Raw genomic sequence first — 25,266 nt, 5'->3', positions numbered from 1 at the left:
TGTATCCTGACGAGTGGATGAACCGTCAGGGCAAGCTGTCCATATGATGTTAGACTACAATTCCCAACATCCCTGAACCTGCTACCTGGGGTTGATGGTGCTTGCTTACCCAGCTTTGGGAAGGCAGCAAGAGCACAGTGGGGTGGGGTAGGGGTGGGGTTTCAAAAAAGGCCCTTGGGCCACACATTGGACACTCCTTCTCTGGGGCATCTAGTTGGCCACTGTAACAGCACCATGTTGGACTACATGGACTTTTGTCCTGATTCAGAATGGCTCTCCTTAAATGCCATCATTTCCCCTCCTTTCCTTCAGGATTCTCCCTGGGCAAACAGATCCTAAATATTCAGACAGTTGTATTTACTCTTTTAAAAAACAAGCAAACACAGTTTAAGTTGTTGGCTGAACCAGTGCTATTTTGGTCTGTTTGGGCCCAATCAAATATTTATTCTGGTTCACATCGCTGTGCCTGCAGGTCGAAGAGAAGCTTACTTTTGTCCTAAAATTACCTCAGAAGCAGGGCTGTAGCTCCAAGGTAGCCTGCCACAGCATCAACACAGGGCATCAATTTCCACCCATGGAGTTGCCCTCATTTGATCCATGCTACTTGCCAAAATATGTGAGCACAATCTGATCTTGTGCTTCTTCAGGGGTGGGTGGGTGTGTGCAGGACAACTTCCTAATGCAATCGTGCATATGCAGGAATCCCCAAATTTCAGGTTGCCTTGACAGCACGCCATTATCTGTTATATTAATACAAACAAATTCACCACACGCCACTGCTAGAACATATCCAAGGAAGCTGGATGTTGGACGATTCAGGATAGATGAAAGAAAGCACAGCTTCACACAGTGCAGTTTTAAACTAGGGAACTCACTCCAACAGAAGGTGTGATGGCCACCAATCTGGATGATTTTAAAAGAAGATTTTGCTTGGTGGGCTGAATTTGGGCCCCAGGACTGGGGAGTCCGCATCCCCGTTTAACCCTAACCCAAAGAACAAACAGCCCTTCAGCTTGGGAATCAGAAGAGAGCAGACTATTATGGGAGTCAGTGAATATGATGTACAGCAGGAATAAAAAGAGCCTTCACCAAGGTGTAAGGTGTGGGAAAGGGCAGTGATGCTCTGTATAAAAATAGGAGTGTCCCAAGCAAAATGTTGGAAAGGCTGAGTTGTCTTTGGCTTGCATGTTTGGAGAACAAACTTCGGAAACTTCCTTGAGCTTTTCTCAGTGCCGGATTTACGTATGAGCTAAACAAGCTATAGCTTAGGGCCCCACTCTCTTGCCCCCCCCCCAAAAAAAAAACTAAAGGGAAAAAACAACTGGATGTACATTTCCAAAATATAAGATTAAAAAAACAAATAAAATAAAACCTACATACAGCAACAGTGTTTTGTGTTGTGTAGGCTCCTATGATGTAAGTAATGGGCCCCGCCTGCTAGGCTGCTCCCTAAAATATCATTGGTTTGCTCATTTCTATATATAGGGTGCCTACATTCTGCATGGACTGGTTGCATGGCATATATTCAACACAAAAAACAGTGACAATTTGTTGTTGACAAAGGACAGCTGGACATATAAAGGGCCCCAGTAGCTTAGGGCCTCATCAAACCTAAATCTGGCCCTGGCTTTGCTGAACATGATGGTCAAGGCCCATGTGAGTCAAATTGGTGCAGTTTGAGGTTGGCTCATAAACTCCAGCTCTGCATGACTGAAGAGGCGTGCGATGCCTCAGGGGACAATCTGAGATAAATACAATCATTTTGAGGCCCAAATGAGATAGGACACCATCTGTGCCAGGGGTGGGAAAACTCTGGCTCAGGCGGAGGAACGAGGGGCCTGATGCACAGCTTGTGCCTGTAACAACATGCACGCGACGTGTGTGGCACGCATTGCTGGGAGGATGCAGAGTGCTCTATGCTCGGCCACCTCTGTCCCCTCAACATTGAGGGGGCCCAGCCCATTCCCAATAAATATGCGGGGGGGGGTGGATGGGAGGACAGCTTGGTCCCATAGAGCCAGTGCCCCTGGGCTTTGGGGGGGGCTCTAGGTCTCACTATGGGACTCTCAGGACTCTTCCAGGCCACACCCCTCTCTCCAAACCACACCTCTTATTGGTCCTGCTGTGAAGGCTTTTGCCTGGGTGCATTGTGCCCTTGAAACGTGATAATGTCAAAATGGAGTGCTTGTGTGTAGATGGAATTGTGTGGCTGGAACTGTAGGCTACTGAGCAAAGGTAAGAGTTGCATCCACTGCATACAGCCCCTGGAAGGCTTTTCTGAAAGGAATGTCACCCCCGGGCTGGGAAAAGTCACCTTCCGCTGATTCATGCACTTAAAAGTAAATAAGCAGGTGTGTATGTGTGTAGGGTCCCAATTGGGACCCTTGTGTGTGCTTGTGTGTGTAGCAAGGATTTAACCTTTTCCCTCCCACTGTGAGTCGGGTCTCTGCAATTGCTCTTTGCATTGGAAAATAAAATATTCCCTTGGTGCAAACTTGCCGACTCTGTGGCTAATTTTGTGTCGTGTCTGGCTTAGCCCATGACAAACGGGATAGCGGGCACTTGCCCTCTGTTGTTGAAATTCCACAGAGGCTACCACCCCCACTTCCCCTTCCTCTCTTGAAGTTGCTCAGGAGTGGAAGAGGAAGCAAGCCATGCGCTTGACATATTGTAGGCTGTGGCAAATGTCAGAGCTGGATGGCACCCAGAAGATCAGCTCATCCCACCCGCTGCCATGATGCAAGGCAACGACTTTGCAAAGAGCCACTCATCCAGAATTGAAAGAGGCTTCCCCCATATCATTTCTCGATTGGCTTTGCTCTGCCCTCTCTTCTACTCCTGCTCAAAGCCTAAAATTAGTTCTGAAATTGGTGGCACTCACAGCCTGGGATGGGGAAATCTGTCAATTTTGATCTCTCATTTTTCCAGTCTTCAATTTAGTTCTCCACATTTCCACATCAGTGTGTGTGTGTGTGTGTGTGTGTGTGTGTGTGTGTGTGTGTGTGTGTTTTAAAAAAGTCTTTTGCTGTTAATTTTAAATGTTCTTAATTGTTTTTAACTGTTTTTTAATTTCTAATATTTCTTGAAACTGCTTAGAGGTCTTACTACAATCAAGTGGTAAATAAGTTTGATTCAGTAAAAATAAAATAAATTCACCTGAGTCAGAAGGGGTAGGTGCAAACTTCAGCAGTATTTTGTAATATGGTGCACCCTGTGCATGTTTTGTGCCCCCAAATGGATCTTCTCAATTGTGGATCTTCTCAATTTGCACCCCCTCAGCTTGGTGCCTTCTTCAGGGGAAATGTCCACATGGCTCTAAATCCAGCACTGGAAGAAGGCAGTCATGGAAGCCAATCTAGACCCCTTCAATTAACTTGAAGGCAGTTGGGGAGACTTTAAACTCGAAAGCAGGATAAAACAAGCATTTTCTGGCACAATTTATTCTGATTGTAAACATTCAGAATCTCCCAGTGCAGTTTGTAAAATCTGAGTTTCTAAAATTCAAAATTTCCCAGTGCAGAATCTATCACAACCCTATTTTACTCTCCCTCCCCAAACAGAGCAGAATAATAATAAATTATTATTATTATTATTTAAAAATGACTTTGAAAGAGATCTGTCTCTTGAAAAACAAAACAAAAACAACAAACAGTGCAGCCTGATAAATCACTGCTCAGAAGTATGACTCACTTAATTTAATGAGGTTTACTCCTCGGGTTTAGAGTTGCAGGCCAAAATCAACCCTACAGCAGGATTGGCAATCCTCTGGCCCGCCAGACATTGCTAGACTACAACTCCCAATCATCATTGGCCCTGTTTGCTGGGTCTGATGGGATTTGGAGTCCAAACACATCTGGAGGGCCCTCAGGTCACCATTTCTAGGGCTGACGGTTTTCCCTAAAAATAAAATTTGGGGGTTTTTATTAAAAAAGCTCAACAACTTTTGAGGTGTCTTGGTTTTTACTTTTTGAAATATGGCAACCCTACCATTTTGCCAGCCCTATAGGAAACAAAGTGCAGAAACCATCTTCTTTCAGGAATTCCTACTAGCAACATACCTTTTAATATATTGCCTGTAAACAGCACTGTTAGCTTTGTGCATTGTTCTTTTCAAAATCTTCCCTACAAAATCTTCCCCACCTCACCCCTCTTTTAGGTGAAGAAATACTCAATTTTTAAGGCATATTTGTATTTTAAAAAGCTTGCTCCAGGAAATTGCGTGAGATCTCCTCCATGGGCTTATAAGTCCTCAAATTGCTATTTGTCCGTGATCATCTTCCATGGTTAGCATGGGAGGAGACTCACTCAAAAAAGGAAGAAATCTTCTGATGTATTTCCTCTTTCTCTCTTCAGTGAGTTTCAGGGACTGTTAAAAAGAAGAAGAAAAGCAAGGATGGAGAGGACAGTTATTTTGCCAGAATATAGTTTCTCTGCTTGCCTTAGCAGCATTAGGCAAAATGTCATTGTACAATGTGTGCTCTGGGAAGTGTGAATTAGGTAGGTTTATATTAGAAGTCTAAGTGAACTGAGTCTCTCCTCATCTCTGCACCATAGTACAGAGCTTTTGAAACTGGGACGTGACACATTAGTGTGTCGGCTGAAGTGTGTAGGTTTTTTCATGTGAACATTCCCTGCTCTCCTCCAGGGGCCGCAAAGGGGTTAGTTTAACCCCCAGTTTGCCAGTAAAACTGAATTAGGTAAAGGTAAAGGGACCCCTGACCATTAGGTCCAGTTGTGGCTGACTCTGGGGTTGCGGCGCTCATCTCGCTTTATTGGCCGAGGTAGATGGCATACAGCGTCCGGGTCATGTGGCCATCATGACTAAGCCGCTTCTGGCGAACCAGAGCAGCGCACGGAAACACCATTTACCTTCCTGCAGGAGCAGTACCTATTTATCTACTTGCACTTTGACATGCTTTCGAACTGCTAGGTTGGCAGGAGCTGGGACCGAGCAATGGGAGCTCACCCCGTCGTGGGGATTTGAACCGCCGGCCTTCTGATCGGCAAGTCCTAGGCTCTGTGGTTTAACCCACAGCACCACCCGCGTCCCAAAACTGAATTACTGTGTCACAAAATGATGCATGTCTAAAAAGTGTGTCACCAATGTGAAAAGTTTGAAAAGCCCTGCCACCGTGTCTGCTTTGTGCGATACTTACGAGTACCTCCCCATTTTCTTCACAATCAAAAGGATAATCCCTGTGGCGACTGCGATAGCAGCAATGACTCCAAAGATGATGCCAACCAGTGTAGCTGTTTCCAGGCCATCTGCAGGGAGGGGAATTCAAATGGCCAAGTTAGTTCAACATCAAATCAGCATCGACACCTTGAAAGTTACAGTCATGCCACAAACTCCAAAGAGGAAAATTTCTACATCCCTGGGGTCAGTTCCTGGTGGATTTTGCTTGGCAACCCTGAGAGTGGTAGATGCATGTTGATCTGTGAGGAGTAGAAAGGCATAAAATGCGTCTGATCATCCTGGCAGATTTGGTGAGGGGTTTAATGAAGATTCTGTTCAGATCTTGGTAATGGGAGCAAAACAGGAGGATATGGGTCACTAACTCAGCCTCTCCAGTGTTGCATTTTGTCAAGGATGGCAACCTATGGATTATTCTCCAGCTTGGGTTTTACTGTAAGGTTTTCTCGTCTCACACTCACCCTGGGGACAGGTCTCAGAAGCTTCTTTGAATTTGGGGAGTAGCTTACATACAACTCAACCTTGATTTCAGCCTCAGGGTGCACATTTATAGAGTCGTTTCTCAGATTTTTATTTTTTTATTTTGTAGTAGAAGTGAGGGAACGATTCACAGTTACAAAAAGCAAAACGAAACCGCTGGGTTGGAAATGTCATTCTATAGGTATGTGCCCGGGATATGATCAGTCCTTTCCTGGTTGATGCGTTGTTACCTTATCGAGGTCAGGTCATTCCTGAGGAATGTGGGAGGAATGTGGCTGGTGGAAGCATGTGCCACACGGAGAATTAAGAACATGCAGTTCTGTATCCAGCTGATAAACAAACCCAGACCTCCGAAAGAAAACACAGGAGTCGCTCCAAATTTTGTACAAAACCCACAGGAGGACAACTCCACGCGTCATCACAGACGCAGCCGTCAGCTTTTCGGGGGCTGACTTTGAAATAAAGTGTCACCGTGAGCTGCGCAGCCTACTGAAGTCAGACCTTGTGATGGAATGTGAAACCAGGGCACAGCATCTAATTTGGAAATGTGATGCGAACATTTCACACTACATTTGTTATTAGTGCTTGCTTGTGGCAGAGGTGGGGAAGAAGAGCCTTTCGAGCTAAACTAGGCTGGTGAGATCCATGGTCAGATTGCCTGATGTCTGTTTTTAGCTACCAGGGAGTGGGGGGGTCTGGACCAGGGGCCGAGGGCAGTGTGAAGCCGTTTGCCCCCTACAGTATTTCCTTCTGAAATCTCTTTTCGCATCTAAAGCTGGTAGGAGCTGCAAAGGCGATTGGTTAGAGCCAGGTACAATATATACTGTGAGCAGCATATACGGTAAATTAAAACAAGAACAAAAAATAATTGGATGATTAATAGTGATTAAAGAAAAGTTTCTCTCTTAGGGTTGCAGGAATTTCCTGGACATATACAGAATGCTGCATTCGGCAGCAGTATCCGGGCGGAAATTGGTAGTGCCATTTTTGCAATTTTGCCAAAAGAGCTCAACTTTGGGCAAAACTAAATAAAAGCTCAACATTTTTGGCCAAAAAGAAAAAAGCTGTCTGGATTTTTCGCTGTTTGAAATATGGCAACCCTACTCTCCCTCTCTCATAGCAAATGGAATTCGTGGACACACAGCACATGGTTCAGCTATGGACTCATAGAGCTGTGGAATTGGAAGGGATTACCAAGGGTCCTCTAGTCCAGCCCCCTGCAGTGGAATTCACTTAATAATAATAATAATAATTTTTATTTATACCCTCCCCTCCCCAGCCAAGGCCGGGCTCAGGGCAGCTAACAAGCAATAATCAAAACAAGTTGAATGCATACAACTTAAAAACAAGATTAAAATACAACATTAAAATATTGAAACATTAAAATATTAAAATGCAGCCTCATCACAGGAGGAGAAAGGAAAAAGAAAGAAACTTTTAAACTTAGAATCATAGGATTCCCTTTAGAAAAAAGGAACAGACATTTTTGCAGTTAGGAAAGTGATGGGAAATGCATTGAAAAGTACATGCTGGTTAGGGTAAATGCCAATTGTCATATAATCTCCCATCAAACAATGGGATGAATAACCAATGAATGAATAACCAATATAATTGAACCTCTACGTAAGCTTTGTGCAAGCAGATTGGCAAATCTTTATGCTCATGTTTTAATGTCCCCGAGGCTTCTTTCCTGTGCTGCAGTCCGCAGTGCACAAGGGATTGCGGTGTCACAGAGGTGCTAAGTAGCCAGCAATGATTTCTCTGGAATAATCAGAATCTGGCTGCCTTCCAGTGAACATGAAAAGGGTTTCTACTTCATCAGGAAAGAGGGCCTGTTGCCGGATTCATTACATGAGAGGGCTGAGGCTCATTAGCATGCCTGTAGGTTCAAAGACGGATTAAGGTAATTTAAGAAAGGAACCTAATCACTCAGTGCTGTTCTTTGGATTAAGTTTGGCTTCAGTCGTCCGCCTGGACTGGAACCAGGCATGGGCCAAGGAGATGACAGTACACTTTTGGACCAGATAGCTAATTTGGGATGCTACCCAATACATCTTTATGTAACTATTAATTCACTTTTGGCTTGAAACCGAAATCTCAGCCTGAGGAGCGCTCTTCCAATGGCTGGCTAGACTAACTAGCTTGTTTCGTGGAAACTGACAGGGATGTATTTATTTTTTAAAATTATTTTAAACCGCTTTGTAATTTGTTAAAAAAAAAAAGAAGCCAAAATGATAGTGTCTGTATCGAGAACAGGGAGTTCCCGGCCATCACACCCACATACGACAACTCCCATCATCCCTGTCTATTCTCCATGCTGCAGGGCACACTCCACCAATGTGCAGGGGGGGGGGGAGAGAAAACACCCATGCAAACTGGGTGTCACCTGCAGAACCTCTGTCTCTATGATGCATGGCAGGGCTAGATGAACCCTTTGGGCCATTCCAACTGTACACTTCTATGATTTTGGTGCTGATTTTTGCTGCCTATGAATGGTATGTTTTGCTAGAACAAGCAACACCCTTTCATTAAGACCTATTACATTGAGAAGAAAAAGACACTCAAGTGTTTAATGTATCCAGGAGCAGAAAACTATGTGGGTTGTGAGTACAGTATAGCTTCTCTGTAGTGAGTATAGTGACATATTTCACTGCAGTGAGTATCGGGAAAACCTTTCCTGTTCACTTTTGTTGTAACCAGTAATGATTGATGGCTCTAAGGATCTAGTTTGCAGTTGATAGCCTTGCCTGTCTTCCATCTAGCCAGATAAAAAACTATTCTGCAACATGTTTTCCTTGCGTTTTGCTGGTATTGAATAGCTATTGCTGTAGCACACTGTTCTTTTTCTGATTTTACGTTATGCTTTATTGCTTTTAAAATTTGCAAGCAGCATGTGTCTTATTAATTGAATAAATAATAAGAATCATAATCTTTCACATATATGTGTGTGTGTGTGTGAAAGAGGTGGACATTTTTAAATATTTCAGATTTTCCCCAGTACTTTGTTTACATGGAAAAAATTCCATTTCCTAAGTGCATTAGCAAACAAGCAAACAAAAAGAGAGGACTAGATACCATTTGCAAATGCAATCTTAGGCAAGCTTGAGAGTTTCAAAGTTTTTGGTTTTGTTTATTAAGCACTAAATTTAGGTAGCTCTCCAGGGCATTAGAAAATCTTCCATTGCAAATGACCCTAAGTTGCATAGGAAATATTTTAGAAACATGCACACCACATACCATCAGATTCTGGTAAACTTGGGTCAGTTGAGTTTTCAGCATCATCACTGGTTGAGAGGGGACTGTCTGTGGTCACCAGATCGTCCAAGGAAGAGCTTTCTGTTGTCACCGGGAACTATGTTCATTAGTTTTAGGGATATATGTGTTTTAAAGAGAGGAAAACAAAGGCAAGCATAATTCATTTCTATGTCTCTCTTCTCAAAACATGCATAATGCTGACCCACCTTGATACAACTCTGCTGCATATGCCAGTAGTTATTTGTTTGTTTTGAAACAGTAACAAAATAATCCTATGGAAGTCTTTGCAGAAGGAAGTTCTGCTGATTTCAATGGGACTTGCTCCCAGGTATGCATGTGTAGGATTACAGCCTAAGAGAGAATAGGACATTTGAGAGCCAGCATGGAGTAATGGCTAGAGTGTTGGACTAGGACCTGGGAGAGCAGGTTTCGAATCCCCACTCATCCATGAAGCTTACTGGGTGACCTTGGGCCACTCACCATCTCTTAGCCTACCTAGCCTACCTCACAGGGTTGTTGTGAGAATGAAATTGGGGGGCATAGCTGTCAACTTTTCCCTTTTATTGCGAGGAATCCTATTCAGAATAAGGGAATTTCCCTTAAAAAAAGGAAAACGTTGACAACTTTTTTGGGGGAGGGGGGAGAACCATGTGCATCACCTTGAAATCCTTGGAAAATAAAAGCAGTATATAAATGTAATAAATAAATAAAGCAAGCTGGGATCAGGGAAAATGAAGCTTAGTAGCCGACTGGGTTGTGAAGAGGAAGCTCTAAACTGACCTGGATCCTGCAGCCGTCGTATGAAACACTTCTTTGTGTGCCTCCTCCACAAGAGGTCCAGAGGGTGGCAACACAAGAATGGGTCTTTTCGGCGGTGGCTCCCTATTTGTGGAATGCACTCCCCAGGGATGCTTGCTTGGCACCTTCGGGCACAGGTGAAAACACTCCTCTTTTGCCAAGCCTTTGGCTAATTAAACAACCTATGGCTTTTTAAACTCTGTGTGTGGTGTGTTGGGGAGGGATATTGTTTTTGTTTGCTACCATATTGTCCATTTTTGTGTTTTTGTATTCTAAAATGCCCCGTGATCCTCAGGCGAAGAGCAGTCTAGAAATTTAATCAATAACAATAACGATAATGTGAGAGGAGTGGCAGTTGGTTTAATAGAATAAAAGAACCATAGAGCTGGAAGGGACCCCGAGGGTCATCTAGTCCAGCCCCCTGCAAAGCAGGAATATGCAGCTGTCCCTTATGGGGATAAAACCTGCAACTGTGGCGTTATCAGCATCACGGTTCCAACCAGCTGAGCCACGTTGGTGAGCAGAGTCCTTGAGAAGGCACATCTCCTTGTCCAATCATATTTTAGTGTCACATATTTGAGTGCATTTTGTATGTACTTTGCTGCTGTTTTACCTTCTGAGTAAGCAAATGGCCAAAATGTCTGGCACACTGGATGGGGCTCTCACCTTTGCACAGTCAGTTACATTCTGGCCATGCAAAAGCCGGAGATTTCTGCATACTCACACTTGGTCCTTCATCCAGCAGGCAAACAGGTAGCATTATCACAATTCAAAAGGATACATTTCAGACAGGCTAAAGCACTCAAGCAGGGTGTGGGAAGAAGGTGTGGCCTGGGGAACAATTAAGGCCCATTCAGCCCCCATCCCTGAAGTTTTCCTCCCCATCCCCAGCAAAAAAAATCCTTAGCCAAACCTAGCTTTGTCTGATGAAGTGGACTCTAACGCAAAGTTGTTAGAATCATAGAATTGTAGAGTTGGAAGGGACCTAATGGGGCAATTTGTCCAACCCCACTGTAAAGCAGGAATCACAGGTAGAGAATCCATGAGAAATGGCCATCCAACCTCTGCTTAAAAGCCTCCAATGAAGGAGAGTTTGGCATCTTCCAAGGGAGTCCGTTCCACTGTTGAACAGCTCTTGCCACCAGAAAGTTCTTCCTGATGTTTAGGTGGAGTCTCTCTCCACTTGAAACTGTTGGTTCAGCTCTTACCCTCCGGAGCAGCAGCAGAAAACGAGCTTCCTCCATCTTCCACATGACAGCCCTTCAGCTATTTGAAGATGCATGTCACCTCTCAGTCTTCTATTCTTCAAGCTAAACGCACCCAACAACCTGAACCGTTCCTCATAAGGCTTGGTTCCCAGACCCTTGGTCACCTTGGTTTCCCACCTCTGCGCACGTTGCAGCTTGTCAATATGAGGCCACTGGACTCCTCACTGAAATGAACCTAGATACTTTTTGGTCTGGTCTTCATGGTCTGCCATAATAAATGAAGGCCTTTAGAGCTGGATGGACAGCCTGAGATCATAATAAATGGTTTTTTTGGGGGGGGGGCGTTATTCGTTTGTTTTTGTTTTATTACGTATTTTGTGTTCTCATTTTGTATTTTTATATTGTGAACTGTTCTGTGATCTTTTCATGAAGGGCGCTTTGCAATTTTCATTCATACATACATACATACATACATACATACATACATACAATAACCTTCAGGAATGAAACAGACTTATCCCTCTACAAATGATACTCACCGTTGGAAATTCAGAAATGTCACTGTCTCTGCTGTCAGTAGTTGGTGCTTCATCTTCCAGTGAGACTGTACTTGCTAAATGAAACAGATGAGAAGTGGCTGAGATTTGAGATTACTGGCTACGTATTGCCACTGAGCTATGATCAAGATTCTGTTGGCCAACTTAGTTGGGTTGTATCCAACCGGGAGCTGACCCAGTGAAATTCAAGGACCTAAATTACAAACAGAGCAAAATGATCAAACCTTCTGAGAAGACAAGAGGATTGCCTTCTCCACTCCGACTCATTGTGGTCCACCATGCATACCTCAGGAACATAGCGTCCACATGTAATAAATTAGTGAGGTTTTGTCAACCCATTAAAAAACAAGGTTTAACTTGGGCAGATTTGCTGTTTAATATTAAAACCATCCTCCTCTTAAGTCGTTTCTTCCCTTTAAATAATGCAATGCAATGGGCTGTTGGGATGTGCTTGCTCTGTCGTAAATGGTGAGCGATGAACGGTTGGGTTTCCTGGCTTAAAGAGTGTACCATGCAGCACTATTCATGCATCACTCATCACCCTGTGCATCCCATCAGGACAGGAAAGGTGTGCAATGGGACACTTCTGTCTGTTAACCTTTGGTTCAAAAATACAAGAGAAAAGCCGAGGAGGAAATGATGCTAAGCTTCTATTATATGTCAACAGATAACTGGCTGCAAATAGAATTCCCAGACTATTAGAAGTTCTCCCACTTAAAAGAGGGTGCAATGAGAGAGGAGAGTCATACCTCAGATTTAAGGCCCATGTGGTGTGGAGCTAGGCGTGTAAGTATGCATTGCACTCATCACAGAGCTGCAGTCAAAAATAGCACTCTTCTAAGAATGTAGGAAGAGCCCTGATGGATGAGGTCAATGACTCATCTGGTCCAGCATCCTGTTCTCAGTGGCCAACCAGATGCCCTGATGGGAAGTCTCCAAGCAGGACCTGAGTGCAACTGCACCCTCCCCAGTTGTGGTTCCCCGCAACCCATCTAAGTTCAAAGGGGCCTGTTATCGGCACTTGTGTGAAGCCCCTTCCATTGTCCACTTGCAGTGGTGGTTTGGACTCAAATGGAACCTGCAAAGAGCCCTCATAAAAAGGCATCCATCCACATTTTAGTGTGAATTTCTCCTAAAACATACGGATTCTTCACACCATTTCCCCTGCTAATATTCTTGCAAGCGATTCTCCCTACCATTCAGGTAAAACACTTTCAGAAATACTTGCATTTTTTTGCACATTGTAATATATGCACATTTAGCACCAGTGAGTGCATTCTTTTTGTGTGTTACTTGGCCAGAGAACAGCATTGCGAAATTTAGAGGAGTGCAAATTCCGCAGGATTTGATCCACACGTGGTTTTGGAAAGTGAGAGTTAACCTCGTTCTTCTTTAAGCACAAACTGAATTGACTTTCTTGCCCGTTGCTTCTAGGACACTCAAAAGATCATCTCACCCCTTATATGCTCATCCCACCACTGTGCTCTGCAGGAAAGGAGGTCTGGTTCTTTCAGGGTAGGAATCAGGTCACTGTATGGTGTTGCCTTCCCTTTGGAACGCTCTCTCATTATGTATCAGAAAGGTGCTCCTTTTGGGCACCTGCTAAGGATCTTCCTTTTGCAACAAGCCTTTTGATGCTGTTGTTTTTATCGCAATCTTTTCCTGTATTGAACTTGAAATGGTTACCGTATATATACAGTATTTCACATTTCTTCTTGTTTCACTTGTTACATGGCTTTGGGACAGTTCATGGGGAGTGATTCATAAACGGACATTTTGTATTTGAATATATGAGCTATAGGGACGCAGGTGGCACTGTGGGTTAAACCACAGAGCCTCGGACTTGCCGATCAGAAGGTCGGCGGTTCGAATCCCTGCGATGGGGTGAGCGCCCATTGCTCGGTCCCTGCTCCTGCCTCGAAAGCACGTCAAACTGCAAGTAGATAAATAGGTACAGCTCCGGCGGGAAGGTAAACGGCGTTTCCGTGCGCTGCTCTGGTTCGCCAGAAGCAGCTTAGTCATGCTGGCCACATGACCCGGAAGCTGTATGGCGGCTCCCTCGGCCAATAAAGCGAGATGAGCGCCGCAACCCCAGAGTTGGCCACGACTGGACCTAATGGTCAGGGGTCCCTTTACCTTTTATATGAGCTATAGGAACATTGGGCTCTGTCATATACTGAGTCAGACCATTGGCCCATCTACCTCAATATTGCCTACACACTGCCATCATCCCTCTTATATCATCTGGGTTACGACACTGCCCTTGAATCCCTGAGGCAAAGGCTTTGGGACATCTCACATAGCGACCTGCGATCCCAATCTTATGTAATTTGTAGCCCGGTCGCAATATGGGTACGACTTTCAGATATCTTCATACCTTAGGAATTTATCTGTACCTACCTATCGGCGTTTATTTACCAAAGCCAGACTAAATGTATTTCCCTCGGAAGTTCTAAATGGCAGACTGAGAGGCATCCCCTATCAGAATAGGCTTTGTTTATGTTCTCAGGACGTCGATTACATGAAGCATATCCTACTGCATTGTGGGCAATATGAGCAAGCAAGGGATCAACTGATCAAACCCTTACTGGCAAATTTGCCGGGAAAATCTGAAGCCTCCCATATTAAATATATTTTGGGAGACAGGTCAAATGATGTTACACTGGCCGTGGCAAAGTTTCTTTTGGAGGTTATAAGAAACAAAGATCATTATGCCCTAGATAAAACAAAATGACTGCCTTGGTTTCTTCCATCTGTCTGTCTGGTCGTTTTAACTGTATATAGTGTTGAAATTGTTTTGTGAGTCTTTGGACTGCAATAAAGTTTTGAATATTGCCTACAATAGCTAGCAGCAGCTCTCCAGAGTTCTGGATAAGGGACATTCCTAGGCCTACATAGTGGTGCCGAGGACTGAACCTGAGACCTTCTACATGCAAAGCAGAGGCTCTACCACTGAGCTGCCACCCTTCCCCACATATTTTGTTGTTGTTTAGTCGTTTAGTCGTGTCCGACTCTTCGTGACCCCATGGACCAGAGCACACCAGGCACTCCTGTCTTCCACTGCCTCCCGCAGTTTGGTCAAAGTCATGCTGGTAGCTTCGAGAACACTGTCCAACCATTTTGTCCTCTGTCGTCCTCTTCTCCTTGTGCCCTCCATCTTTCCCAATATCAGGGTATTATCCAGGGAGTCTTCTCTTCTCATGAGGTGGCCAAAGTATTGGAGCCTCAGCTTGACCATCTGTCCTTCCAGTCAGCACTCAGGGCTGATTTCCATCAAAATTAATAGGTTTGATCTTCTTGCAGTCCATGGGACTCTCAAGAGTCTCCTCCAGCACCATAATTCAAAAGCATCAATTTTTCAGCGATCAGCCTTCTTTATGGTCCAGCTCTCACTTCCTCCCCACATATTTAAATACCTGTTTAAACATGCATCTAAATGCGCTTTTGAATATGCACTTAAATATTAAAAATACAAATTTCTAAGTGTGTTTTTAAAAATCAAAGTATAAGTGCCAAAGCTCAGTGGTTAGAGCATCTGCCTTGCATGCAGAAGGGCTCAGGTTCAATCCTTGGCATCTCCAGGCAGGGGGGAAAGACTCTCTTTCTGCAACTCTGGAGAACCGCTGCCAGTCAGTGCAGGCAATACTGAGCTAGATGGAACAATGATCTGACTTAGTATAGGACAGTTTCCTATACACTATGCAAAATACACAATTTAAAACACATTTTGCTCTCTTTTTGAGCAGAGAAATGGGCTGGAACATTTAGGAAGTGCTAAACCACCAGTTAACTAGCTGCCATTCTGTGTGTGTTTACTCAGAAGTAAACCCTAACGGGACTTGGCAAATACTGTTGCCTTTGTTTCAACCTGGACATTACTTGGGGAGCTATCAGTCTGCTCAGTTCAGGGCAGAATGTAATCAAATTCCACCAGCGTCCCTAGCACAAAAATATAAATTAAGATCCAGACTGCTTGCATCTTTTATACTGGGATTCTCTTTGCAGTAAACCAAAAGCACACAAACATGTGTTTCTACATCCAAAGATCCAAAGGGCTTTTATGAGGTTTGAATATTATGTGTTCTCTCTCTCTCTCTCTCTCTCTCTCTCTCTCTCTCTCTCTCTCTTCCATTAAAAAAAGTTTTTTTGGCAAAAGTTTTAAGGAGGGAGAAAAAACATCTAATGATGTACAGTCCAGCTTCTCCCTGCAGTGGTACTTCAACATCAAATATTTAATAAAAGTCTTGCCTTGAGCATTGAGCATCAAATATTTAAAGGCGGGGGGAAATCCTCTCACTGAACAGGAAATCTAGATACTGAAGCAGGGAAATGCATTAAAACTCCTGTCTCCGTGGCCAACAGCTTTTATTGCTAGTTCCTTGTTTTTTTGACGAGAGGATGTGGGAACATAGAAACCTAGGAAGTTGCTACCTACCAGATCAGACCGTTGGTCTACCTAGCCCAGTATTTTCTGTGTGGAATTATCAATGGTCTTTGAAGGTGTCAGGCAGGGGACATTCCTTTTTTATATAATTGTTTTTATTAGTTTTACATATAATCTCATTATGTAACATCATATCTTCTTAGTTAACCTTTTTGGCTCAACTGAGCCTAACGACTTCCCTCCCTGCCGCCTAATGGTTTACAAACTTAGGCTTTGCTTCTTTAAATTTCACTTCCTTTCCTATTTTTATTATGTCATTACCTAAAAAGTTCCATTACTCAACCTGAATAGGTAGCAATTTCATCTTACAAATCTTCAGATAACCCTGCTAGTGATGTTAGTTGCTTACAGCTGTCTTTCAAATACAGTGGTACCTCGGGTTAAGTACTTAATTTGTTCCGGAGGTCTGTTCTTAACCTGAAACTGTTCTTAACCTGAAGCACCACTTTAGCTAATGGGGCCTCCTGCTGCCGCTGCGCCGCACAATTTCTGTTCTTACCCTGAAGCAAAGTTCTTAACCTGAAGTACTATTTTTGGCTTAGTGGAGTGTGTAACCTGAAGCGTATGTAACCTGAAGCATATGTAACCTGAGGTACCACTGTATAGTATAAATTTATTCCAGTCTTTTTGGAATGCTTGGTCTCGCTGGTTCTGGATTCTTCCCGTCAGTTTTGCCAGTTCTGCAAAGTCCATCAATTTCATTTGCCACTGTTCTTTTGTTAGTATTTCAAGTTGTTTCCATTTTTGGGCTAGCAAAATTCTTGCCGCAGTTGTTGCGTGCAAGAACAATTTTTTATCTTGTCTTGGTATCTCTTTACCCACTATACCCAATAAGAAAGCTTCTAGTTTTTTAACAAAAGCATTTTAAACATTTTCTTTAACTCATTATATATCATTTCCCAGAAAGCTTTTAGCTCTGTACATGTCCACCACATATGGTAAAAAGCACCCTCCTTTTCCTTACATTTCCAACATTCATTTTTTGGTCTATACATTTTAGCCTGTTTCACTGGTGCTGAATACCACCTATACATAATTTTCTTTACATTTTCTTTAAGCGAACTGCAAGCAGTGAAATTAACACCTTCATTCCATAACCTCTCCCATTCTTCTAACTGTATATTATAGCCAATATCATTAGCCCAATATATTGTTACTGATTTTAAGGCAGGGAACATTCCTAGCCCTAGCTAGGAGATGCCAGGGATTGATTATTTCTTCATGCAGCACATAATTAAACTATAGAACTTCTCTCCCACAGGAGGCAGTGATGGCTGCCAACTTGGATGGCTTTAAAAGGATTATATAATGCCCCACGGAGGACCTTAAGGTCCATAAATAGCAGCACCTTAGAGGTCCCGGGCCCTAAGGAAGTCAGATTAGCCTCAACCAGAGCCAGGACCTTTTCAACACTGGCTCCAGCCTAGTGGAACACTCTGTCTCATGAGACCAGGGCCCTGCAGGATCTGATCCCCTCCCCCTCCTTCCTTTCTCCTTCTGTGATGGAACTCCTATTTGGGGATTTCCCTGACTTTTTTCTGGCCTACCTAGGACCAGTCTGGATAGTTGGCCTTGGTGAAGATTTGACATTTTCATCCCCAAAAAGTTTTTGAGTTTCTACTGAAATGAGGCTGCATTTTAATGTTGTACTTTAATCTTGTTTTTAAGTTGTATTTTAATCAATTGCTTTTATACTTGGTGTTAGCCGCCCTGAGCCCAGTCTTGGCTGGGGAGGGCAGGGTATAGATAAAATAATAATAATAATAATAATAATAATAATAATAATAATAATAATAATAATAATAATTTCATGGAGGAGAAAGCTATCAACGGCTACTAGTCACAATGGCCATGTTCTGCCTTCATCATCTGAGGCAGCAATGCCTCTGAGTACCAGTTGTTGAGAATTGCAAGTAGACAAAGTGCTGCTGTTCTCATGTCTGACTTGCAGGCTTCCCACATCTGGTCAACCACAGTGAGAGCTGGATGGTGGACCATATGGGCCATTGACCTGATCTAACAAGCCCATGTTCTGTTCTTATGAACCTAGGATCTTCTGCCTGGAAATTGTTGGCCGTACTCAGAGTAGACCCATTGCAATTAATGGGCACTGCTAATTTAGACTACACTGATTTAGATTCTATTTCTGTATGCAACCACGGCTGCACAGATGTTATTGGCCCAGAGATGGAAAGAAGATAAGGTCTCTACCAGAGAAGAATGGCAGATCAAGTTGATGGATTATGCCAAAATGGCAAAAATGACCGGAAGAATCAGAAATCAGGAAGACCAAAATTTTAATAATGAATGGGGAAATTTGTAATTTATCTTAAAAACCATTGTAAACAGTTAAAATCGTTAGTAGGATTGGAATAACACTTGTAGTTTAATGGTGAATTTTGGACACAATGGAGAGGTAAAAGATTTGGATTACAGTGGTACCTCGCAAGACGAATGCCTCGCAAGACAAAAAACTCGCTAGACGAAAGGGTTTTTTGAGCTGCTTCGCAAGACGATTTTCCCTATGGGCTTGCTTCGCAAGACGGAAACGTCTTGCAAGTTTGTTTCCTTTTTCTTAACACCGTTAATACAGTTGCGACTTGACTTCGAGGAGCAACTCATAGAACGCGGTGTGGTAGCCTTTTTTGAGGTTTTTAAAGACTTTGGTGATTCTTGAAGCTTTTCCAAAACTTTCCCGACACCGTGCTTCACAAGACAAAAAAAATCGCAAGACGACAAAACTCGCGGAACGAATTAATTTCGTCTTGCGAGGCACCACTGTATCATAAAAGATGCAGGAGGGAATGATTAACAATAAGACCCACAAAGGGGAGGAGGGAAGTTTTGGAATCTAGTTTTTATGTTGTATGTTGCATATGTGATTGCAGAATTGTAATCTGAAAAACAAAAAAAATTATTTATTTTTTAAAAAAAGATTCTGCCCTTTTTTAATTTATAGAGGCTGGTACTTCTATACTGTCCAAATAGACTTGAGGTAACATTGGGTTGCATCCAGTTAAATCCTAGTCAGAGCAGAACCACTGAAATGAATGGGCCTAATCAGTCGTATCCATTGATTTAGATGGGTCAACTTGATAAGTAGGATTAGCAGCGGATACAGTGTTCTTCTCTTGAGGGCTTTGTGATGACCTCACTTCCCAAATTTCTCTTGTTTTTCCAGATGCAGGCTTGTGCAGATGTGAATTACTCAATGCACTTCGCCGTGCCAAAAATCTGATATAGCACATTCCAGTTCTGCGTCTCTGATGTTTCTGACGTCTCATAGAGGATGGGATCATTCTATTTCTGTTGTGTGTCAGACCTCCACTTGCTCAATCATAGATCCATTCCTTCACCACCTTTTTCTTTGAGTTTGAATTTTCTTTGAATTTGAGGATTAAGAAACACATAGCCCCCCAAAAGCATGTAAATGGCATTTTCTGCACTCTGTTCACTTCCTAAAATACATATTGTTTTTCAATGTCTTTTCTTGTAGAATAGTACCTCTGGTGTGGGACACACCATGCTTCCTCTGGGGCAGTTTGTCCACCTTTAGTCTCCACCCTGCACTCAGCTCTCACCTGTGGCTCTTAGAAGCTGTCACCATGCGACAGCAGCCACAATCCTGGGAATGGCTTAGATTGTCCAGGTAAGCCAGGTGAGGGTAGTTGATGGGTCTCAAACCCTCAGTGAGTTAGGGACTCCCCCTGCATGCAAAGACAGACTCCAGACCATTAGTGAGTCCAACGGTCAAGAAATCTATTTCTGCACGTGCTGTAGAGGGAAGTTAGGGGACGATGGGGCTCATCAACCTGGGAAGGTAGCCCATCTAGGAGAAGGTCCTAAATCTCTGCTGCCTTGTGGGAGCTCTTTGGGAGAAGAAAAAGCTAAGGAGTAAACCCTACACAAATCTGGAGTGGAGTCCCTAAGGCAGTTGGATGGTGCCTTGTACGCCTCCTAGCAATTCCTGCAGCCAAGCTGATGCCAAACGTATTGCTCTGTTTTCCTTTGGACCACATCTTGTCATCTGGGCAGCCCAGGGCCTCCATACTTGCCCAGGCTTGCCCAGGTCATTTCAGTGCTTCTGTTTAACTTCACCCACAGAGGTGTATTCCACTGTCTCTCAAAAAAGGTGGATGCCAACAACAACCCCACAAAATGTTCACTTCTATAGACTTTAAAACAACAACAACAACAACAACAACAACAACAACAACAACAACAACAACAACTGGAACTACATCACAATATTTGGAGACGAGTAATCTGACTGATATCTGTGATCCAATCAACATATAACTGAAGAACATAAAATGAGCATACTGGATTAGGTCAATGGCCCATCTAGTCCAACATCCTGTTCTCACAGTGGCCAACAGTGAGAGTGCTCTTGTGCTTGGATCCTGCTTGCTGGTTTCTCGCAAGTGTCAGGTCAGCTACTTTGAGCACAGGATGTTGGACTCTGCCTGATCCAACAGCCTCTTCTTATACTCTAGAGCAGCCTTTCTCAACCCTTGGGTCCCCAGATGTTGTTGGACTACAACTCCCATTATCCCTGAGCTCTGGCCTTGCTAGCTAGGGGTGATGGGAGGTGTAGTTCAACAACATCTGGGGACCCACAGGTTGAGAAAGGCTGCTCTAGAGACAATGTCTTACTACGGGTAAGACCAGAAAATGGGAGCTACCATCAGTAACTAGGGGCAGTTGGAGTGCATGTTGCTTCACTTTTCAGCAAACGTTTCTGCATCTTGGCTCCCTTCTGATATTTTGGTTCACATCTCTCATCAGCCCCAGTCGGCATGGCCAGCAGTAAAGAATGATGGTCCCAAACAGTTGGAGGGCACCGGGTTGCTGGAGGCTGCCTCAGACCCAAGTATGTGAGATTGTTCCAGGAAGATGAAATTGCAAGCCCCAAGAATGCACCAAGGAATTCCAGTCTCTCTGGAATGCAACTCTGAATTTTGATCTTGGATGTTTTCTTTCAGGTGGGTTGTAGGTTACACCCACAAATACCTCTGAAGAGAAGGATTCATCCATAGCAAGATACATTCCTTTTGATACAGTGTGCGGGAAAAGAAAACCTAGGAAGTGGATTTATACGAAGTCATAGACCTCAGCATTGCCTGCACGGAATGGCAGCCACTTTCCAGGGTTTCAGGCAGTTGTCTTTACAAGCCCAACCTGGGGGTGCCAGGGATTGAACCTGGTACCTTCTGCATGCAAAGCAGATGCTCTGCCACTGAACTACAGTCAATGCTGACTGTGGGCGCATCTAGTTGGTCACTGCAAGAACAGGATGCTGGACTAGATGGGCCATTAGCCTGGTCTAGCAGGCTTTCCTTACATTCTTAGAGCCACAAAGTATTTCTGCAGGTCCGTCATGAGAAGGAAATCTTTGTCTAGACATCCAGGACTCATCCTGGAAATAAACAACAATCCTCAGTATTGATCTGCATCCTGCCATGTTGGCTTCCTTGTCTCTGCCTCCTCCTCCTTTCCCTTTGCCAAGAAATGGAAACAGGAGGAATCTGTGAGGCAGCCAGCTGAGAACGCCTAGATTTTGGGCAACACTGATTCAGCCTGCCGATGGAGGCAGCCCAACTCAACGCCAACAGACCCAGCAACATGTTGCCTATCCTCTTTGTGGGTGTTGAGCCTCTTGACACCTGGGCTTGGCACCCTCTGGGGCCTGTGCTATGCCAATGTGCAGCTGGCACGAAGCCTACAGGATGACAAGCGAAAAACAACCACCAGTCTATGGCTTGCTTTTGCAAACCCCCCCCCCCCAATTACTTTACATTTGCAAGAATGAGTTTAGTCCACCAACCACTTGAAATGAATAATATGCCTTCCTGTTATGGGTTTCTCATTTGCCTCCTCTGCTGTCTTTACATTGCCGGTGCACTATGGCCAATGTGCTTTCCCATTCCAAGAGTCACTGGGTTGCACCCAACTAAGGCCTCCACAGAGTAGGTCAATTAAAATAATGGATCTCTCCCCTTGTGATTTCCAGCAACTGGTATTCAGAAGCCTACTGCCTCCAACAGTGGAGGTAGGAACACAGCCATTAGCATGAGTAGCCATCAATAGCTTGATCCTCCATGAATGGACTTAAGTTAGACATGTCCATTTATTTAAATGGGTCTGCTCTTGGGTACAGCCTACTGTCCAGAGCAGGGGTGGCTAACGTGGCCCTCGGGGTGTTGCTGGACTCCAATGCCCATTGGGATGGTGGCCATTGAAGTCTACCAACAATTGGAGTGTCGCAGGTTCCCCACTCTTGGCTTAGAGACCCGGCAAAGAGAGCTGATCCCTGAACATCAGAATATAAGATGAGCTTTGCTGGATCGGGCCAAAGGCCCATGTAGTTCACCACCTTGTTTTCACAGTTGCCACCCAGATGGCCCGATGGGAAGCCTATAAGCAGGACCAGAATGGAACAGCACTTTCACCACACATGATTGTCAGTGCCTAGGATACAGCGGTATACTGCTTCCAATACTGGAGGAAATACATAGCTATCATGACTTGTGGCCATTGATAACTTTATCCCAATAAGCAACAATATTTTAAAAATGGAACTATCAAAAGGCAAAACTAGAAACTATGTCCTACCAGGGACAAGACCAGAAACCTGGAGCTATTCTTAACAAATTGGGACAATTGTAGCATGTGCTATTTCATGTTTTAGACCAGACGAAACAGAAAGGGGTGGGAGCCCATACAGAAGGAAGACTTGCTGATTATCTGTTATTAGCCACTAGACTTGTTATATAACCCAGTTTTGGAAAGACTTGCAAGGGACATCCTCACTGAATTGGCTTAACAGAGTTTGGTCATTGGCTCAAATTGACTAAAATTTGGCCCAAATTGACTAAATATATATATATATGACTAGCTAAAGGACAGAGACACAAAGACGCATTCACAACTGACCGATACTGAATTATTCTTTTATTGAAGAAGAAGAACCCTGAACTTTTGCAGACATCCAGACTTTTTTGAATACTCTGATTTAAATAATACTCTGTGCTATAGATTGCTGTGTGTTCTAACACTGACTTTCACTGTATGCTTTGGGGTTTTTGTTGTTGTTAAGGGTTTGTGTGTGTTTGTTTTAAAAAGAATAAATTAAAAGGAGGAGGAGGAAGTATCAGCATGGCTTCTTTACCAGGTAGACGAATACTATCTGCTCTGGCTGAAGAAATCTCTCCTGGCTCTTGAGAGGGGTCTTTCCTATGCTTGATATCTGACATCCTTTGGCAAGAGATGGGACCTTTGGCATCTAAGCATGTTGTCCACAACTGAGCTATGGGTGGTAGTGTTCCTCATATACATGAAATCTGCCTTCTACTGAGTCCAGCTCTACTGGCAACCGCTCTTCTGGATCTCTGCTGCTTCTGATACCTGAAATCACTTGAACTGGCTCTTCTGGGAACTGAGTCTGCAACCTAGGAAAACCAGGGGCCAATAAAAAAAACCCATCATTTGCAGTCCAACTAGAAAGTTTCCCATATGAAATATTGCCCAATAGTAAAATGTTATTACTAAATAGAGATTTGGCTGCAGTTCTATTCTACCTTACCTTGGGGGAGATACATTCCCAATGAAATTGTGAGGTTTACTTTGGAGTAGGCATGTATTATCTTTATTTATGATCTGCACTTTAATAAAACATAAAGGAGGCTTACAACATAAAATACAACAAAATCAATCAGTATCTGATAATAATAATAATAATAATAATAATAATAATAATAACAACAACAACAACAACAACAACAACAATAATAATTTATTTGTATCCCGCCCTCCCCGGCCAAAACTGGGCTCAGGGCAGCTAACATCAAATATATAACACTGGTATAAAATCAAACAATAATTAAATTACCTCCTTAAAAAAGCATAATCCAAAGCATCAAAAAAAATCAATAGATACCGGTTGGTTAAAAAATAAAAATCATATGATCTAAAAAGCATAGTTTTTTAAAGAAATGCCTGAAAAAAGGCAGGGATGGTTGCACTGCTGTATTTTTGTTTCCTGAAAGAAGCCACGGTCCATAATGTATATATTTACTGCAAACTAATTCATTATTTCCCTTTTGCTCTCCGCTACACTGTATAGGTAGGTGGAATTTCTTTGGTGCACTTTCGAAAAACCGCCAAATGCCAACAACTTTTAGTTTACCAGCCTCAGTCATATTGAATTGTGCAGCAATAAAATCTCAAGATAGGATGGGAACTAAGTGCAATCCTAAAAATGGTTACTAAGAAATAAAACCCATGGACTTCAATGAGGCTTACTCCCAGAGAAGTGGGGTTAAGATCGCAGCCTAAGCTAACTTTGCACTGATGACACACAACACAGCCAGCCACCAAAAGGGAAAAAAAAAAGGAAAGCATGAATATATCCCTTTCTGGACATCTGAATATCTAAGAAAACTTTCCTTACCTTCCTCAGCAAGAACATGGAATGATAAGCTCCCTATCAGGAAAAGAAGGAGCTGCATCTTGATAAACATCTTCGATAAACTCTTTAAAACAAAAGTCTGGTCTTGAGCAATCCAGTTATATCAAGCGCCTTCTGGTTTTGCAAAAAAAGTTTGCTTGGGTTTTCAAGTTCTCCTCTGCCTGCCAAAGAAGTTGAAAGTTTTGCTTTCTCCGAAGCATTGACAAGAGCGACGGGAAAGTAACTGAGAAAAGAATCAGTGTTTTTTACTTTAACGGAAGGCTGAGCAGGCATTCAAAGTGGTCCTGAAAGGAAGGCCCTCCCTCCGCAATCTGTTTGGTCACTCATAAAAAAAAAAAGATCTCAGGTTTAAAGTTACAGAGACAGTTATATATAGTGATGTGCACAAGAAAGATTAAAGAGAGAGAGGTGAAGACAGAACACCCTCCTTTACGTTCGAGGAGCATACAAGGGCATGCTGTATTTTCCATTATTGCTAACACATTTTTTTAAAAAAATATTTTGCTGTTGTTTAATTGGACAGGAGGGTAGAGGGGTGAGGTGGCAAGAGTGGTGATGACAGGAGAATATTGGTTATATGTAAAAAAACAACAAAAAACTGAATTTTTTCTTGGTACAAAACTCCTGTACAATTTTCTAGGGTTAATGGGTGGGTTGGGAATTGAAAAATCAAAAAGGGGGTGGGAGAATTCCCAAAGCATGATTTGCACCAGAGAGTTTGGGAAACTGAAATCATCAGGGAGAAAGTGGATGAGGAGAATCTTGGAAGAATCTTAGCTGCACTAAAAGTAACAGTTGGTCTATCATATTCTTTTCAATGGACTGGGACAGGGGTGGAGACAACCTTTCTCTAAGCACAC

General features: G+C 43.2%; 1 protein-coding gene across 1 annotated transcript; it reads right to left on the bottom strand.

Annotated features, from left to right (window-relative positions):
- Positions 1–3,422: 3,422 nt before the first annotated feature.
- PDPN (podoplanin) lies at positions 3,423–24,699 on the bottom strand. Its single transcript, XM_077931415.1, has 5 exons — positions 24,389–24,699; positions 11,475–11,548; positions 8,912–9,026; positions 5,157–5,265; positions 3,423–4,366 (listed from the first exon to the last, which is right to left on the bottom strand). The coding sequence occupies exons 1-5, from the start codon at positions 24,456–24,458 to the stop codon at positions 4,360–4,362; spliced, it is 375 nt and encodes a 124-aa protein (XP_077787541.1). The 5' UTR covers positions 24,459–24,699; the 3' UTR covers positions 3,423–4,359.
- Positions 24,700–25,266: the final 567 nt, after the last annotated feature.

The sequence above is a fragment of the Podarcis muralis genome, chromosome 7, assembly GCF_964188315.1.
Source record: "Podarcis muralis chromosome 7, rPodMur119.hap1.1, whole genome shotgun sequence".
In the NCBI taxonomy this organism is placed as follows: Eukaryota; Metazoa; Chordata; class Lepidosauria; order Squamata; family Lacertidae; genus Podarcis; species Podarcis muralis.
Note: the sequence above shows the minus strand (reverse complement) of the source record. Positions and strands in the feature narration are given on the sequence as shown.

What these genes read in the sequence shown, in the direction of transcription:
- PDPN (XM_077931415.1), bottom strand. Translation starts at nt 24,458, where the DNA reads ATGTTTATCAAGATGCAGCTCCTTCTTTTCCTGATAGGGAGCTTATCA. An exon ending in ACATTTCTGAATTTCCAACG is followed by an intron (nt 9,027 to 11,474) that starts GTGAGTATCATT and finishes TAATGAACATAG; the next exon opens with TTCCCGGTGACAACAGAAAG. An exon ending in AAGTTTACCAGAATCTGATG is followed by an intron (nt 5,266 to 8,911) that starts GTATGTGGTGTG and finishes CCCTCCCTGCAG; the next exon opens with ATGGCCTGGAAACAGCTACA.